Here is a 16,340-nt window from a genome sequence, read left to right on the forward strand (position 1 = left end):
ACAATGATAAAGAAGCTTGAAGGGGAAGAAGAGAAGACTCTCATGCCTCCTCTGACTAGTATAAGAGACGTCAGTTTCAGCGTTGATCGGTAGCCTTGATCGATCGCTACGGAATCCATTGGCTTTATTGCTAGAAAACACAAAGCTTAGTTTGGGGGCATTCTACCAAATAATAATAATAATAATATTATTATTATTAGACTTTTACTAAATGAAGCATTATTGGTCAGTTTTTACTATAATGGTTTTTTTTAATCAATTTGATTAAAATATCCTTCGTTCTCCGTTGTCGGTCATCGTCATTTGCTTCCACCTTAAGTAATATCGTTTGCGCTTTTTCTTCCTTTTTTTTTTTTCTCTTCCTTCTCCTTCTTTTTTTTCCGTTATTATCTACCTCTCATGTGAGGCGTCAAGAAAGATAGATGACAAGGAAAAAGAAGAATAAATAAGAATATGATTGATAACGACAATGACAATTTGATGACGATGAAGATGACAATGGTCGAAGGCGACTGAGGAGGGCAAATGAGTATTTTCATTAAATTGATGAAAATAAATCCCCAAGTAAAAATTAATTAGGGACTCAGATTTGATAAAAGTTCGATATTAGAAATATTCTTTAGTTAAAATGCCCTACTTGGGATTTGTTTTCAGGAAATTTTCACATAGGTTTTAACCGGTGAACAATAAGACGTACGATGGTGGGTATGACATGCTGCAGTTGACTTAGTCAACCGACAAACGTTTTACGCAGTTTGACTTCTTCTTGATGATTTTAATGTGACATCGCGCTATGTAGTTTAGTATTGAATGGATGTCACATGGAATGAGACTGGAAAAGGAGACCTGTTTTTCTCCCATCGTGCGAAGACAACCATCGGTCTTATCATATAGTATCTTTCCCAACTTGGTTTCTCCTCCTCTGTCTCGTCCACCCATCGAGTTTCAAGTTGTAGGGAAACATTTGCTAAGAGTAGATAGATCAAATCTAAATTCCCAATCGACTGGGAACAAAATATGTGTACAAAAGTTGGATCAAACAGATGAATTCCAAAGTACATGTATTTTGCTTTCTGATGCAACCCTACTTCAACATCCATCTTCTAATTCACACGACAACAAGCTAGTTTTGCAGACGGAGTAGGGCAGTATTTACAGGCACCAGCTGCGGCGGCCTCTTCATGCCGTCCTCCAAGGCACTGCTCTTTCTCTTTCCGGCGGCCGCGATCCTCTCGCAGGCGGGGCACATGATCAGCGTTGCTGCCTCGAGAAGTTGCACGTAGAACGGCGACGCCGGAGTCGCAGACCGCAGCTCCTGCAGCTCCTTCTTTAGCCTCCGGTTCTCGTCAATCAGTCTGTCGCAGTGCATCCTGAGGCACTCGTAATCCAGCTCGATCCGCTTTAACTTCGTCCTGCATGCGTACAGCGTTTCAAACCAAGCATGTTACAGACCAAGAAACAAGGGAATCTGCATGCACACTCCAGATCAAGCCACTAGCTTTGCATCGAACACGGCTTCGTATGAAGTACCTGGCTCTTCTATTCTGGAACCAGACTTCCACTTGTCGTGGCCGTATATTTAGCCGGTGCGCCAAATCTTGCTTCTGCATCTGTAAACGTAATCCATGTATGTATTAGTGTTTGCCCAAGGAAACGAGGGTTTCATATTTCACCACTAACCGTATTAAGGGTGCTGCGCTGTCTGAAGCTATCTTCGAGCAACCTCACTTGTTCGATCGTGAGCTTCAGCTTCTTTCTTGTGCCGACTGGTTTGTCGTCGCTCAGGTTGCTGCTGTCATCCTTACCGCTGACACCATCCTCCTCCTCCTCCTCCTCCTCATCGAGCTCCTTCCATCTCGATACGCTGCCTACATGTCGGTGCGTATCTTCTTCTTCTTCTTCTTCTTTCGGATGATGCGGGAATAGGACCTGAAGACTTGTGCTTGGCGTGAACTGTCTGCCACCACCTATCGCGAGGGAAAGGCTAGTATTGCAATCGCCTTCTTCCATGCTAACCTATATGTTATGATGGTTCCTCGGAAGACAAAGGCAAGGCTTTATAGAGGGTACAAATCACAAGGAGAGACGCGGTGTTTCCATGAGGTAATAAAAAGCTTTTATAGGCATAAGATATATTATAATTCATTGCCTACTTCGCGGCAGTTTCTTACGGTGGCGCAGTCTGATAGCAATGGTTCCCTTCGACTTGACATGCAGCGTCTGATGAGTGACAGTAGAAACTGAGATCGACGAAGGATATCAAAGGCAGGTGTCAAGCAGGTTTTCCTGCGACGGAGTTGACATGATAAATAGGCTTTGATCGAGACACACGATTACTGAGTGTTTGATGAACATCATGTTACGTATGAAACTTGGCAGACTGGAGCTCGTCCCACAACCTCTTTGACCGTCACTACATTAAGAAGAAATCTCAAAGCAAAACCATGGCAAATCTCCAACCATACAGAAGAAGTTGACTTGGTCACAGCGTGTCTCGATGTCGAAACCCGAGGACTAATCTATGAACATTATGATTGCCATCGATTAAAGTCCACCCATGGCTCCCCAGCCATTGACAATTAGCTCTTAAGCATGCCATCGACACCCACTTGGTCGCCATAGTTACGGCGGTAATGATCATTTTTGCAGTGTCGGGGAAGGCAAGGAGAATGATGTCTGGAATTTGGGGCTGAAGGTTGACCACGGTTGTCAACACCAAACCCTGTTGACGCAAGGATTAGGATGACGAATATCTTGGATTTTGGAACTTGGTAGACAAGCCATACCTCTTGACTGTGATGATGATGATCCTTTTTTTTCTCATGCAGCAGCTGCATTTTGGAACTTACTCGTTTGATAAGTCACATGATTACTGAATAATTTGTTCATGATATTTACGTAAAACATAGACTCACTTTTCTGCTTCTTTACATTTCTCAAAAGAATAAAAATAATGATAATAATGCTTCCACCCCTTTGCTATCATTGACAAAAGAAGAAGAGACATGGAGACAAAAAAAATGTCGATAGCTAGTTTTATACGGAATATGATCACAATTCAATTTAAACTGAAGTAATTTCATACGGTTAGAGTTTCTGATTATACAAAAAAAAAAACAAAAAAAAACAATGAATTATAAAAGAAGAAGGCAAGCAAACAGACAGCCATTTACCAGTCACTGCCAAAGTTCCAGGGGCATTTCAAAGAGTTTGTGAGAAGCACAACAACAACAATAATCTGATAATTCCAAAGTGTGCCTGTCCTGTAGTTCCATGTTTAGAGCAAGTCGATCCCCGTCTTTTATTAGTCTAACAAGAAAGAGCATGCTACCGATTTTTCTTTAATAAGAATCATTTTGATAATATACCATGTCGCCCCGAGGGTCCAAGTTTTAGATGAACAGCACAGAATCTGAGAAAGCACTATCCTAAAAATGAATGAGAAAAAAAAAAACAAAAGTCTATGTTAGTACTCCATTTGAAGTTGATAGTGTGTCGGTAACTTCGTCACAAATTACTAGAAACTGGATGCTATTTGGTGGTCTAAACTAACATAATACTTTAACATAGCAGCATGAGGAAGAATGTTTAAAAAAAAAAAGTATAAATATTAGCTAGATCTGGTGCTACGAAGGCGATAAGAGTTAGGAATCGTGATATACTAGTGCAAATTACAATCAGATTCCCTAACTGGAATTAGCACCTTAGAAGGAGTTTAAAGAAGAGTTTTGGTGCACAAGGAAAATGATGTTCACACTTTAGCAAAGCAAAGCGTAACGTGTCAGTGCACACAGTTGGCCAACAAGGGCGTCTGTGCTGAAGCTGGCGAGCGTAGGATGACCAAACAATTTCAGGCCTTCAACCATCCATCAGGTGGAAAGACAGTAAAAGCTGAAAAATGTGAAAGAAACCAGAACTATCAATTGAAAAGGATCAGCGTTTGAAGTGCACTTGTCGAACAATATCATGCTAATATCTCAGGTATATGTTGACACAATCACATCTAAATGGGAAGGAAATCATAATATGAAATCTGAACTGTAAAGACGGAATATATGCATACCTCACAAGAAACAAAGAGATAACAAACCAAGAAACATCATATCCTAGTTTGTAACATCAAAATCATGTCCACGAAATATTAAGTTTGTTTTAGAGAGACCTGCAGGTCATGTAAGATTTAATGCTTCCATATCCCAACTTTCCAAAAGTTAGTCATAGGGCATTATTTACGGATCATCTTTTGAGCCAATACCAAGAAGAGTCAGAAGCCTCCCACTTTCATAAGCTTCAACAGTATCTGTAATGCATGTGAATCCAAGAGGAAATTAGCTAAAATTTTGAAAGTGAAAAAAGATAATGAAGGCAAACAATGTTTGGTACCATCAGAACCACCCAAGTGCTTTCCACGGACAAACACTTGAGGGACTGTACGCCTCCCAACAATATCAGACAGTGCATCTTGAATTTCCGACCCATCCTCTACACAGAAAAAGAGAAAGGCAATGAAACAATAATTTAAACTATGTATTATCATGCCCTCGAGGAGTCATAGTGGCATACAAGGCCTTCTTGTAATCGAACACCTAAAGAATCGAAGGCTATCTAGTTATCTAACCACGCCAAGAATTACTGACTAATAAATAGTATGTAGAATTTGTGCCCCGAGACCACATTCTTGAACAAATCCGAAGTTATATAGGACAAATCATGAGCTCAGCTTAGAAGCAGGCATCAGGAGTTTCATGATTAGTAGATTGAAGAGAGTTACTCCAAGGACCTAATTTGATACATTTCTTTCTAAATATTTTTGCATGCACAGGAGATAGAATACTTCAATGTTTTAAGTCACACAGTCTCGGCATTGACGATCCTCCAAAAATTGAAGTCAAAACTGTTTTTAGTTTGCAGTAAGAAAGATGAAGAATCATCCTTCTTACCGCTCCTTCTATTTTCTTTTCACTAGAAATTATACAGCAAAACAGAATCTTCTTTCCTTCTAATCTTGATAGCATTTTGTGCACTTCTTTCAAGGGAATTAAACATAAAAGGCCACAGCTTAGTTGCATGGCAAAAGGATTGCATGAAGTTGCAGGAAACAAACCTATCTCATCCAGCTCCAGAACACATGGTTCCTTCTTCAATTCTTGAAAAACTGCTTTTGCTGTCATACAATACCTGTCCGAGCAGTAAGAAGAATTGAGGATTTTATTGACTAAAAAAGATCATGTGCAAGCTAGGAAAACAAAACAGAATCAAAATGATTGCCAAGGAACAAAAAGAATTTATTTGTAAACAGAATGATTGCCTCATTACACATCCAGACATACAAGTTGACAATGTGTATACAATGCTCTAGGTGGAAGACTTACTGCAAATAAACAAAAATAGTTTCTTGTACTAAAATCTATCTAGAGCTTCAGTGCCTATCCATGACCCCAATATTCTCAGCTAGCTAAACAAAAATCATCCAGTGCTACCGAAAAGTACTTGCTTCTGATTCAACAAAAGAAATTAACAATTAGCTTGCAGGAGTGAAGGTAACAGGGCTGTCCTATATGCAATTCATCTTCCTACCAAAATTTGTAAACAAGCATATCAAATCCTTAAAGTATTCCTCCGAACTCAGCAAATTTCATATTGCAGTATGCTTATTATTTAATCCGAAGGTGCATATAGCATGACGCTACGATGTGAGCGCCATGGTCAATGAGATAACAACCCAATTGGCGCCATCTCCCAATCCAAGACCCAGCGTTCATCTTGCAGGAGGCAAGAACACGATCCCACAGCCCATTTCATGCGATAAGAAGAAATCGAACAAGATTGAAAGCCAACAAGTATAACCTATCAACCCGAATTACGATGGAGAGATCAACATAGGTAGGTAGGACATCGAGGATGAAATCGCGACAAGAAGCTCGAGTGGAAAATGTACATACGGGCAATAGGACTTGGAGAAGATGACGATGTCATGGGAGGATACGGTTTTCTTCACGAAAGCCACCTTGTTGGAGGCGGAGGAAACGGGAGTCCGCCACCGCAAGCACGGCCGCTGATGCCAAACCGACACGCCTCCGGCCGCCGCCGACGCCATGGGTGAGCAAATGGGGAAAGGCGGAGGAGTTGGGGAGGGAGACCGAACGACGATGATTAGGTGGGTAGCGAACGGATGAAGCCGAGAGACGATCGGACGCGTGCGATTGGGTGAATCCTTCACTAACTAAATCCCAGCGGTTGGGAAGGCTTGCTTCGTTAAATCGTCAAATTAGGATTTACTGTGTAATTAATTTCCCATTAACACTTTAATTCCGTTATTGCGTATTTAATATTAAGAAAAATGAACCTCGCAAATAGCAATATAATATTATAATATGAAAAGGATTCAATCGAAACGGAGATATATATATATATATATATATATATATATATATATATATATATATATATATTATAATAATAATAATAATAATAATAATAATCAAATTAGGCTCCACCCTTCTTTGAGTTGCTCAAATTTGTTATAGGTGAAATCAAACCAAATGGATTGATGGATCTAAAGAGATAGATACAATAATCATATGAAAGAGGAGTTCTACCATCCAAAACAAAAAGACTAAATTTGAGCTGAATTCAATAAATTATGAGATTATGCAATTTAACTTTACCAAGTGCCACATTCATCCAAAGATAGATGGATTTACCAAGTTCATGGCAAAACATCTTGATGAGTGTAAAAATTTGCTCATCATCACTAAAGCTAAATGAATTAGTTCAGCAGAATCAAAGGTTTTAATCTTTTAAGATATCAAGATATCACCATCAATAAAAGTATATTATATTTGCTTACCTAAAGTCATCTTCTTTATTAGCTAATAATAATTATGTAATAGTTTGTTCCTTATTAAATTTCTAGTGAGTATCATTAGCTTATGCCAGAAAAATTAATTTTTAATTATAGTTTCCAGTATTAGGAGTGTTATTTTATCCTTATTGTATTGATAATATTTACTATTGAATATAATAAAATATCTTTGCATAGATCCGCTGGACTCTAAAAAAATATAGCTAAAGAAATTACGACGAGTAATATATTTTATTATGTAATGATTTATAGTAAGTATTATTATATTATATACAGCTAATTAATTATATTTTTTTTGTTAGATGTGACTTCTACGATGCCTTCGTCACCTTGCAAGCTTTGTCACCCACTCTCATCTACCCATAGTTTATAGTTAATTATCATAATTATATTAATCATTTTAAAATGTTTTATACTCTTAAAGCTGTGAGGCTATCCTTTTTAATATTTTGCTCTCCAATTTTTAATATTACATCATAATTATAGAAATAGAGGTCTCGTGTAAGCGTATTTGTATGAAACATTCGATGGACGCATGTACTTTTATGTTTGTTGGTGTCGAATTTAAGTTTCTTTTATTTTGTGTGTATCAAATATTAACTTTGGGCATATGTATTAGAAATATTTTAAAGATAAGCTTATGAATAAGTAAAATATAGAAAACTTAAGTAAAGGATTATTTCTAGTAACGATAGTATACGTTAGTTATAAGGTATTTTGCAAGTCAATCATGTGAGTGATGATACACGTATGATACATTATATAATTTTTTTGTTATGATCATATCGGCACTAGAAGGGGAGTGAATTAGTACTTTCGATAAAATCTATGTCAATTTTAAAACTTTGTTCTATGAAATCCGTATCGGAAAGATGTTAACTTGAAAACACGTACGAAAATGTAATAAGATAGTGAAAATAGTAAATAATCAGTTTGTAATATAAATGATAAGCATAAAGTAAATGCAAACCAGCTTTTAAAATGGTTTGGTCGTTGTGACTTACATTCACTCGAGACCATCAGCTTTCACTACCGATCTTATCTCAACGAGCGAAGATTAACTACCCTTACAACTCTTTCTCCTTTTGATAGGCTCAGGAGAGAACATTTACAACCTTCCTTTTAAACCTCACTCCTCGTTTAGAAAACTTGGAGAAAGATACTCTAAATCTTTTCAACTCAAGCATTCTTCCCTCTTTTTTAACTCAATTTCTATTGTTCTATGCAGGAATTGTTGGAATATTTATAAACCTTAAATGACTTCAAAATTGGAGTAAAAAAAGGTCTCATCCCGGGTTTCCCAGGTCCTGGCGGTACCACCGCCTCCAACATTGACACTGGGTGGTACTACCGCCTAACACAGTTTGGGAGATTATGTACCACTTGGGTGGTACAATCGCATGATACTAGGTGGTACCATTGGTCAGTCTAACCGTACCATTGCCTAACAATATATAAAAGTATGCTCTTGACTTTTTTAGCTTATGGGTGGTTCTTCCTAACTTTAGGTGACCGAATGAGCTTTCCAGTTGACCCAAAATGGTCTCAACTCAAGCCCAATTGACCCCTAATTAAGTTGAAATGGTTACACCCGAAATCAACTCAATTACGACCTAAACTAACTCGAGCTAGACAAATTATTACAAAGCATGAATCATCTATTGTTCGGTATATCATTGGTTTTTCCGGTGCTTCATCTGATCCTTCGGTGCATCGTCCTTTTCTTCGGCGTATTGCCCGATCAGCATGTTACCTTCTCGCAACATCCGATCTCCTTAGCGCAATGTCCGATCTTTTTGGCCTGATGCCTAAACTCATGGCACGAAGCCTACTACCGACACGTCGACCATTCTTCTGGTTTAATGTCCAATCTTCTGGCATGTTCAATTCTGACCCAACTTCTTATTCTTCCTGCTTTAATCAATTTGCCTCTCCTTATGGAAACTAGTCTTGCATCACTTAAAACGCAAATTAGATCATAACATTATCAATTGGTTTCATCATCAAAATATGAGATTTAACATTTTTTACTAATTATTATTAAATTTTTCTCACTTTATATTCCTTGTTGCATATATTGTGATATTCTTGAATCCATGCAATAAAAATTTAATCATGATGAGATCATGATAATGAGACCAATTCGCCTATAAATAAAGACCCTAAATATTTCTGATCATAGGTTACTCGAGAGAGACATCAAAATAACTAAATAGACTAGTGTGCTATATAACTACTTGTGTGGTGACACTAAGGATATAATGCATGTTCTCATTGAAGAATGAGTTCACTGAATGATCCGCTCATAGAATGTTAGATGGTTGATGATAACTTATTATCGGGCAGTGATTCCATAGTTCTAGTTTTGTGTCTGGTCCTTAAACTTAAAATACCAAGAACGTCATGTATGAGTACTATACTCTTTGATATCAGATTTATAGGTATGAAAGTTTTCGATCTAGCACATCCAGTTATTGGGAGTGATAACCAATTTTACGAGGGTAATTGAATATTGGTAGAGGATCGTCCACTCTTAGTATCATGAGAGGAATATCCTATATGTTCTTGCTCAGGCAAATCCTTAGCTAGGGTCATTCATATCGAGAGAGAAAAAAATTCTTCAAGTGAATTTGATTAAAGCAAGACTCGAGTAGATTTTGTATGGGCCTGATAACACCATGCCTGGTATACGATCTCTAGGATATTAGATGGATGAGAGATTATAATACATGATAACTGAGGGTAGATATGTTCAATGGATTGAAACCCCTTATATCGTTTGAAGACTATAGCATAATGACTTGCTACATCCGTAGTCGATGAGTTGAGTGAATTATTATAGAAATACTAATTCATTTAATCAAAATGAGTTATGATAGGTACGACTCATGGACAACTCAATATTGAGCATAGAGCGTCACACATATATGATAGGTGTTACGACGAGTAGAGGTGTAGATATGAGATATCCACTAATCCCTTGTCTTATTAGATTTTAAATAAATCCCTGAATTATTGGATCATGTGGATAAGATCCAATAAGAGCTAATAAGATATTAATGGGTAGAGATCCACTAATTCAAGAGGCATGTGTAATTGGATAGAGATCCATTATCCAATAAGGCAGGATCTATTAGAGTTAAGTGATATGAACCTTTGTAAATATGAGGGCCCGAAAGGTATCATGAGCTAGTTTACTTTTGGCCACCCCTTCTATTCTCCTCCCTCTCCCCTCCCCTCAGCTGATAGCCCTTGTTTGAGGCATGTGGACAGCAAGAAGGGTCAAGCCATTCTTGATCATGGTGTAGTCTTATGGTGCACGTGGAGAAAAAGATCGTGCTATGATTTGAGGAGCATTGTCACCCATGTGCTGTGTTGATCGCCGCTAAAGAGAAGACATTTGACCTCTTTTATGTAGAGATTTGGATCTACGATTTTAGGGATATACGATCTCACATATGTAAATTATCTCACATGTGTTATGCGACCTTCGATTTTACATTTTTGGTACACCAATCTTCGTACACGACGATCCGATATTAGATTTTTTAAACCAATTTTGTTTACTATTCTTTTGCTGTGTAAGTGATGCCACCTAAAGTTTCCTAATAGTGTAGACATTATTGACTTTGTTAGTTATATAGTGTTGTTTGCATCTTATATTTTTAAACAAATTATACTTCACCAATTCTAACTCCTTTTATTTTATATTATTGATAATTTAAAATTATTAATAAATTATAATTGGGCGATAACTATGCATTCTTATCTTCATTTCAACTATCGAGGATAAGATAAAGAATATGAATATGAAGTAGGGTGGTGACGCAAAAATTATTGGATATATAAGAGGCTATGTACTAATATTAATAATAAGTTAAATATTATTTTGATGTACATATGATTTGTTTTATAGAATAACTTAAAATTTTATGTTTTATAGAATAACTTTAAATCGTATTATTTGTACCAATATTAATGATGTGTACATATTTAAGAGGCTATGTACTAATTATTAATGATAAGTTAAATATCATTTTGATGTACATATTATTTGCTTTTTTTTCTTTCTAATGATGGCTATGTATGATACAACTCACTCTATTTTGGAGATAGGTGTTGGTGAACAAAGGTGTTGTGGCTGGTGAGTCAGCATGGCTAGGTCCACGGGTCGATGTTGGGAGTTCTCTGTCAGCTGAGCTAGACGCCGAGGTAGGTCGGGCCTTCGCGACGGGGTGTTGGTCAGTGTTTCTTGGTCCGAGCGCCGTCTGCGTCGAGCTGCATCTCTCCGTTCCCGGTATAGGTGACAGCTCGCCCTCATTCACATGATGACGATTTCCAGGTCGAGACACTCGTGGCTCTCGGTTGATCGCTTCCATACAAAAAAGGCCTTCGTCGAGTGATTCCCAACTTTGACCCCTCCAACGAGCAAGTCAATTGTGGACAGAATTGATTTACACGGGTTGGCATGACGGATGTGCCAAACAGTGTCTTGGTACGGATTCTGACTTGTCATGTCTTGGGGGCGATGCCGTCTCGAGATTCCCAAGACGTGCCAAGTAACAACTTGGTTCAGATTTTGACTTGACGTGTGACACCAGCTATAACGTATCTTGGACTTAAAATAGACCATATCAATATGGTTTTGTTAAATCAGGCTGAATCGATCTATATGAAAGAATCGATTCATGTGTCACGATTAGTTCTAAAAAATATTTAAATAATTGTCTAAAGGTATCTTTGTCTAGAAAAAATAAGATGCCCCAAATAAAAACGAATAGAGGTATCATCTGATTAAAAAAAAAAATAGTGAAAGATTTTTTAAAAGATAAATTATGCAGACGAAAACATATCCATCTTTGTTTGCCGTCATCATCATCATCATCATCAAGCAGGCTTGTCCGAGCCAGCTGTACCCAACATTCTTCGTATAATGTTCTTGCAGAGAAACATGCAGCATCTGAGGCTACATATATTTTTCTTTTACGAGGAGTCAATTCGATCTTAGCAGCACCGCAAGCGAACGGACTGGTGTTCGTCTCTAATCCAATACCAAAGTGGTGGATTAGATGGAGGGTTGAAGTATGTCACGGCTTATGCATGTGTTCTACCTTCTCCCGGCGGTCTCTTCTTATACTTATTTCCAGAGTAATAATTTCCGGTGTTGCCGAGCGTTCCAGAGGAAGGATGTCCTTTTCGAAGTTAGTGGCCCCAATAAATGGCGACAAGTTGCTGATAATAACCTAACGAGGGCGGTGTTTCTTTGCCTCACTTGTTCTTCTCTCACCGTTCACCGTATATATATATATATATATATATATATATATATATATATATATATATATATATATTAGTTGCTCATTTGAATCAGGTAAAAGGTGGGACCGACCTGATCATGAACTCATGATGATCATGAACTCGATCGATTAATGGCTGAAGTGTGAAATAATATTAATATACAAATTAAGTCAAATCGATAACTAGTCATGTTTGATTGACTTTGGAATCGAACACCCTAGTTAGACGATTAATGTGTTTTGAGTGTCTATGGTAGGATATCAGTCATCAATCGGTAATCACCAAAATAAATGTAAGAAGCCTTCCACCCTCTCTCTCTCTCTCTCTCTCTCTCTCTCTCTCTCTCTCTCTCTCTCTATATATATATATATATATATATATATATATATATATATGGAGAAAAAAGAAGAAAAAAATAAAGGAAGGAAAGAAAGAGAGATCAATTCCATCTGAATAATCCGAAATCTTCCTGCTTAATAAGGTGGTGCTGATCTTTTGTTTCCAAAGTGCTTCCCTTGAGATAATGTTGATTCTGAAAGAAACCCATGATTGAAATGCGAACAGCTAAATCCCTTATTTGGATCAAATGGACAACAACTATACATCGCTCGACAAGCCACGTATAATAACGATATATATGTCGTCACCATGATTTTAAGGACACACTGTATTATTTTCACAAGGAAGAAAAGGATGGAAAGATGTTGTCTTGGTCGTGAGAAGAGATATAGAAATTACAAGATCTCTGGGAGGACTCGATCAGCCGGCACGAATTTTCTTGCGTCCAGGGCATGGCAGCGGGATGAAGACCGAGGCGAGGTCGCTGGGGACGGGGTAGTAACCCTTGGGTGGAGGCCCGAGCTTCCTCTTCGCCGGCCGGGGTTTCCTCGGGGCCGGTGGGACCACCGGCTGGCACACCGGCTGTTCCGACTTTGGTGTAACGCACTCCGCCTCTCCGTTGTCGGTGGACTCGGACACCTCTTCTTCGGCCGGCTTGGCGTCGATCCCGGTGGTCCGGATCGGCGCGAGGGGTGGCGATTCCTGGGCGTCGAACTCCAACCCCATAGTTCGATGTCGACGATGAAGAAGTAAACCACCAAGGGGGCTAAGGAGAAGATGAGGAGCAGGCGTGGAGGCACATGAGATGATGGTAGAGGTACAAAGGAGAGAACAGAATTATATGGTGAGATGGTGCAAAAGGAGTTAAATAGTCATTGAAGCGAGCGAAGGGAAGGAGGGGCAGCGAGAGAGAGAGAGAGAGAGAAAGGCAAATGATTGCGAGGAATGGAGGCGTGGGGAGGGAGACGAGAGCTTCTAAAAGTACTGTGTGGAAAACGTAAGAAGCCGAAAGGAGGAGGAGAGGGTTGAAGCCTTTCTTAGCTGAGCTGTTTCATGTGCCTGCCTGCGTGTTGACCCACCGATGTGTCCTTCCTTTGCGTGGCTTGTGGGACACACCCTTCTCCGTTCTTAATTTAATAATAATAATAATAATAATAATAATGATAGACGCGTAGCGAGAGGTGCCATCCGAGACGGGAAACACGGTGGGTAAGCTACATGGCATCAAATTCCGCGGGACCCACCAGCTCTGCAACAGAAAGAAAAGAGCTCCGTGTCCCCTCCCTTATGTGAGACAGGCGATCTCCTCCGTAGAGGTTGGTCAATTGTCTCTCATTGAAAGCCTTAGAAGTCCATAATGTAATTAAATGCAATTTTAAATAAAATAAAATATCCACATTTTGATAATTTTTAATTGGTATCTTTCTTCATTTTATTTTATTTTTTAAATAACATTCCTAATTTAAAAAATATCAAACTGTCATTAAAATTTTTTTACATCGCTATAGACTTTTGATCTATTATAATATTTTTTGACTTTTTACAGTGCTCTTTCTTATCACCACAATAAAAATATTATAAAATTTATTTAAAAAATCATAAATGATCTAAATAACCTTTATACCTTAATTAAACTAATTAAAAGTCAAAAATATTACATTACAATAATTTATAAACAATGACAATCAAGGAGGTATGACATGATACCAATAAACACACTATAAATACTATTAAAACACACTGTAAATGAAGAAAATAAAAACACTGTAATAATTAAAAATCAATATAAAAACTAATACAATTTTTAAAAAATATATTTTAAATATTTTTCAAATTAAGAGTATTATTTGAAACAAAAATAAAAAAAAAGGGTCAAAATATGAATATTTTTTAATACTTGAAAAAGAATAATAACACGTTCAAAATTCGGAGGTGTTTTTGAATTGACACGCTGTCTCCTCGTGGAGAGAAGGTTGAATCGAAGAGGAGCTCGAGGGGAGAAGTGGGAGACCAGAATAGAATACGAAAGTTGCATGTGATGTCCAAAAGGGTGGCAGCCTTCTTCATCAAGCATCCGACACTCCATTATTGACTTTGGACATGGCTTTCCTCCACTGCGCTGACATAAAAACTCCAGTGGTTGCTTGAGAAAGCACAAAATCTTCGAGTGATCCTAGAACCACTTGATGAAGAATTAATTTAGGCTCAGTACCATCTTCCACTGCATGCATGAAATGCCCTGCTAGCTCTGCTGCAGCAAGAAAAATGTTGCTTGGAAAGCTCTTCTTCTCCATGTTCTAAGATTCAACTATACACGTAAACAAATGACCTTATTTTGTTGTTACCCTCTGAAAGAAATCTCTATACTCCTTCCTTCCGGGAGAAGAAAACGTGGAAGGCGTGTGTTGTGTACTGTTAGGGCTACCGCAAGATCATCACTTGCATGCTGTTCGAGAACGAGAGGTTGCTGCAACAAGCCATCGCCGAGGAATGGTAGTTGGTAGCAACCGGTAAGTGGCGCTGCATCATCTCTCCGTTTCAGTAATGAATGAATGAATGAAGTCCTATCCGAGGGAGAATATGGATCGATTCTGGTTTGTCATTTGTGTGATTCCCAGCTAATCTGATATCTCGAAAAGAAGCACAATAATAAGAAGCTAGTGTCTCTTTCTACAAGAGGCCTACGAGAGCAAAAGAAATGAACTTTTGACGACTGGAAAGTCGTGAATCGTACTTTGGAATCTCCCGAGATGTGAGAAAAAAGATGATGGGATGAGAAGGATTGACTACAATGATTCCCTCGCAATGTTTACAGACACCTCTCTATTGTTTATAGCTAATGGCAGGCATTGCTTTGGTGGATCTCAGAGGATGGATTAAAGGGAAGCCCGCCACATGCTCAACGTCATTTCGCACATGGCATGCAAAGAACAGTGAGGAGGAAGCGTAAACACTGTTCTACGAATAATTACCAGGCGTTGCCCCATATCCGCTTAAACATCACTTAGCTCTTTGGATTAAAGATAAGACTGGGCAGAGGATGGAATCTCATGGACAATTCAGTACGTACCTGAGTCAAGCGAAGAAGCAAGAGGCAGGTGGCCGGGGATGAGCAGTAATGGTTAGGTGATCCGTACCTTATCATTTCCGGTGACTCTCTTACACCTTCCAACAGTAGTAGATTCCTTTTATTATTACCTCTAATTGGCATTTATTTGGTCGCTTTTGATTCTTTCTTCGTGAGAGTTTGAAGCCATCAGTCATCATAGTAATTAAGTGACAAGAATAAATGCATGGGATGAGCCATGTTACCACCCTTTCCTCTCCATTTATCATCCAAACCTTACTAGCAAAAGCTGATTTCTTTCTTTCTTTCTTTCTTTCTTTTCTTTTAGTGAGTGTCAAGCTTCCACGGAACATGTTGTTGGCTCAACAAAAAACACATAGGTACATCCAAAAACACTGGTGGAACAGGTTGGGTATTCCCATGCTGACCAAAATATCAGCATAGGATGCCTCCTAATGATCCTCCCCGGTGATGGTGATAGTTGTGGTGGTTGTCTTGTCTACACCACCCTCAGCAGCTACCATTAAATATGTACCCAACCTTTCTTCTACACGATTAATGATAGCTAGTATCAACACGTTTGTTTCTTATGATCTAGTGGTCACCTCAGTTTACACCAATATACACAAAACCATGTCCAAGAAGACGAGGTTAGTGTGCGTCCATATATTTCTTCCATTCGGATGACCTTTTTCTTGTGTTTAGTGCCACATATCCTGATAGGTACCAAAGAAGAAGTATATGACGCAACTTTGTCGCACCAAACAAGTA

General features: G+C 38.5%; 2 protein-coding genes across 2 annotated transcripts; both read right to left on the bottom strand.

Moving 5' to 3' along the window:
- Positions 1–978: 978 nt before the first annotated feature.
- Positions 979–2,101, bottom strand: LOC103982538 (homeobox-leucine zipper protein HAT22). The gene is made up of 3 exons (XM_018831170.2): positions 1,681–2,101; positions 1,531–1,610; positions 979–1,412 (listed from the first exon to the last, which is right to left on the bottom strand). The coding sequence occupies exons 1-3, from the start codon at positions 2,008–2,010 to the stop codon at positions 1,124–1,126; spliced, it is 699 nt and encodes a 232-aa protein (XP_018686715.2). The 5' UTR covers positions 2,011–2,101; the 3' UTR covers positions 979–1,123.
- Positions 2,102–4,004: 1,903 nt separating this feature from the next.
- Positions 4,005–6,207, bottom strand: LOC103982546 (glutaredoxin-C8). The gene is made up of 4 exons (XM_018831176.2): positions 5,943–6,207; positions 5,105–5,178; positions 4,384–4,482; positions 4,005–4,300 (listed from the first exon to the last, which is right to left on the bottom strand). The coding sequence occupies exons 1-4, from the start codon at positions 6,095–6,097 to the stop codon at positions 4,230–4,232; spliced, it is 399 nt and encodes a 132-aa protein (XP_018686721.1). The 5' UTR covers positions 6,098–6,207; the 3' UTR covers positions 4,005–4,229.
- Positions 6,208–16,340: the final 10,133 nt, after the last annotated feature.

Source organism: Musa acuminata, chromosome BXJ1-1, assembly GCF_036884655.1.
Source record: "Musa acuminata AAA Group cultivar baxijiao chromosome BXJ1-1, Cavendish_Baxijiao_AAA, whole genome shotgun sequence".
NCBI lineage: Eukaryota > Viridiplantae > Streptophyta > Magnoliopsida > Zingiberales > Musaceae > Musa > Musa acuminata.

Coding starts and splice junctions, on each gene's coding strand:
- LOC103982538 (XM_018831170.2), bottom strand. CDS start 2,010: ATGGAAGAAGGCGATTGCAATACTAGCCTTTCCCTCGCGATAGGTGGT. Junction 1,611..1,680: donor AGCGCAGCACCCTTAATACG/GTTAGTGGTGAA, acceptor TTACGTTTACAG/ATGCAGAAGCAAGATTTGGC. Junction 1,413..1,530: donor TTCCAGAATAGAAGAGCCAG/GTACTTCATACG, acceptor GTACGCATGCAG/GACGAAGTTAAAGCGGATCG.
- LOC103982546 (XM_018831176.2), bottom strand. CDS start 6,097: ATGGCGTCGGCGGCGGCCGGAGGCGTGTCGGTTTGGCATCAGCGGCCG. Junction 5,179..5,942: donor TTCTCCAAGTCCTATTGCCC/GTATGTACATTT, acceptor CTGCTCGGACAG/GTATTGTATGACAGCAAAAG. Junction 4,301..4,383: donor GCACTTGGGTGGTTCTGATG/GTACCAAACATT, acceptor CATGCATTACAG/ATACTGTTGAAGCTTATGAA.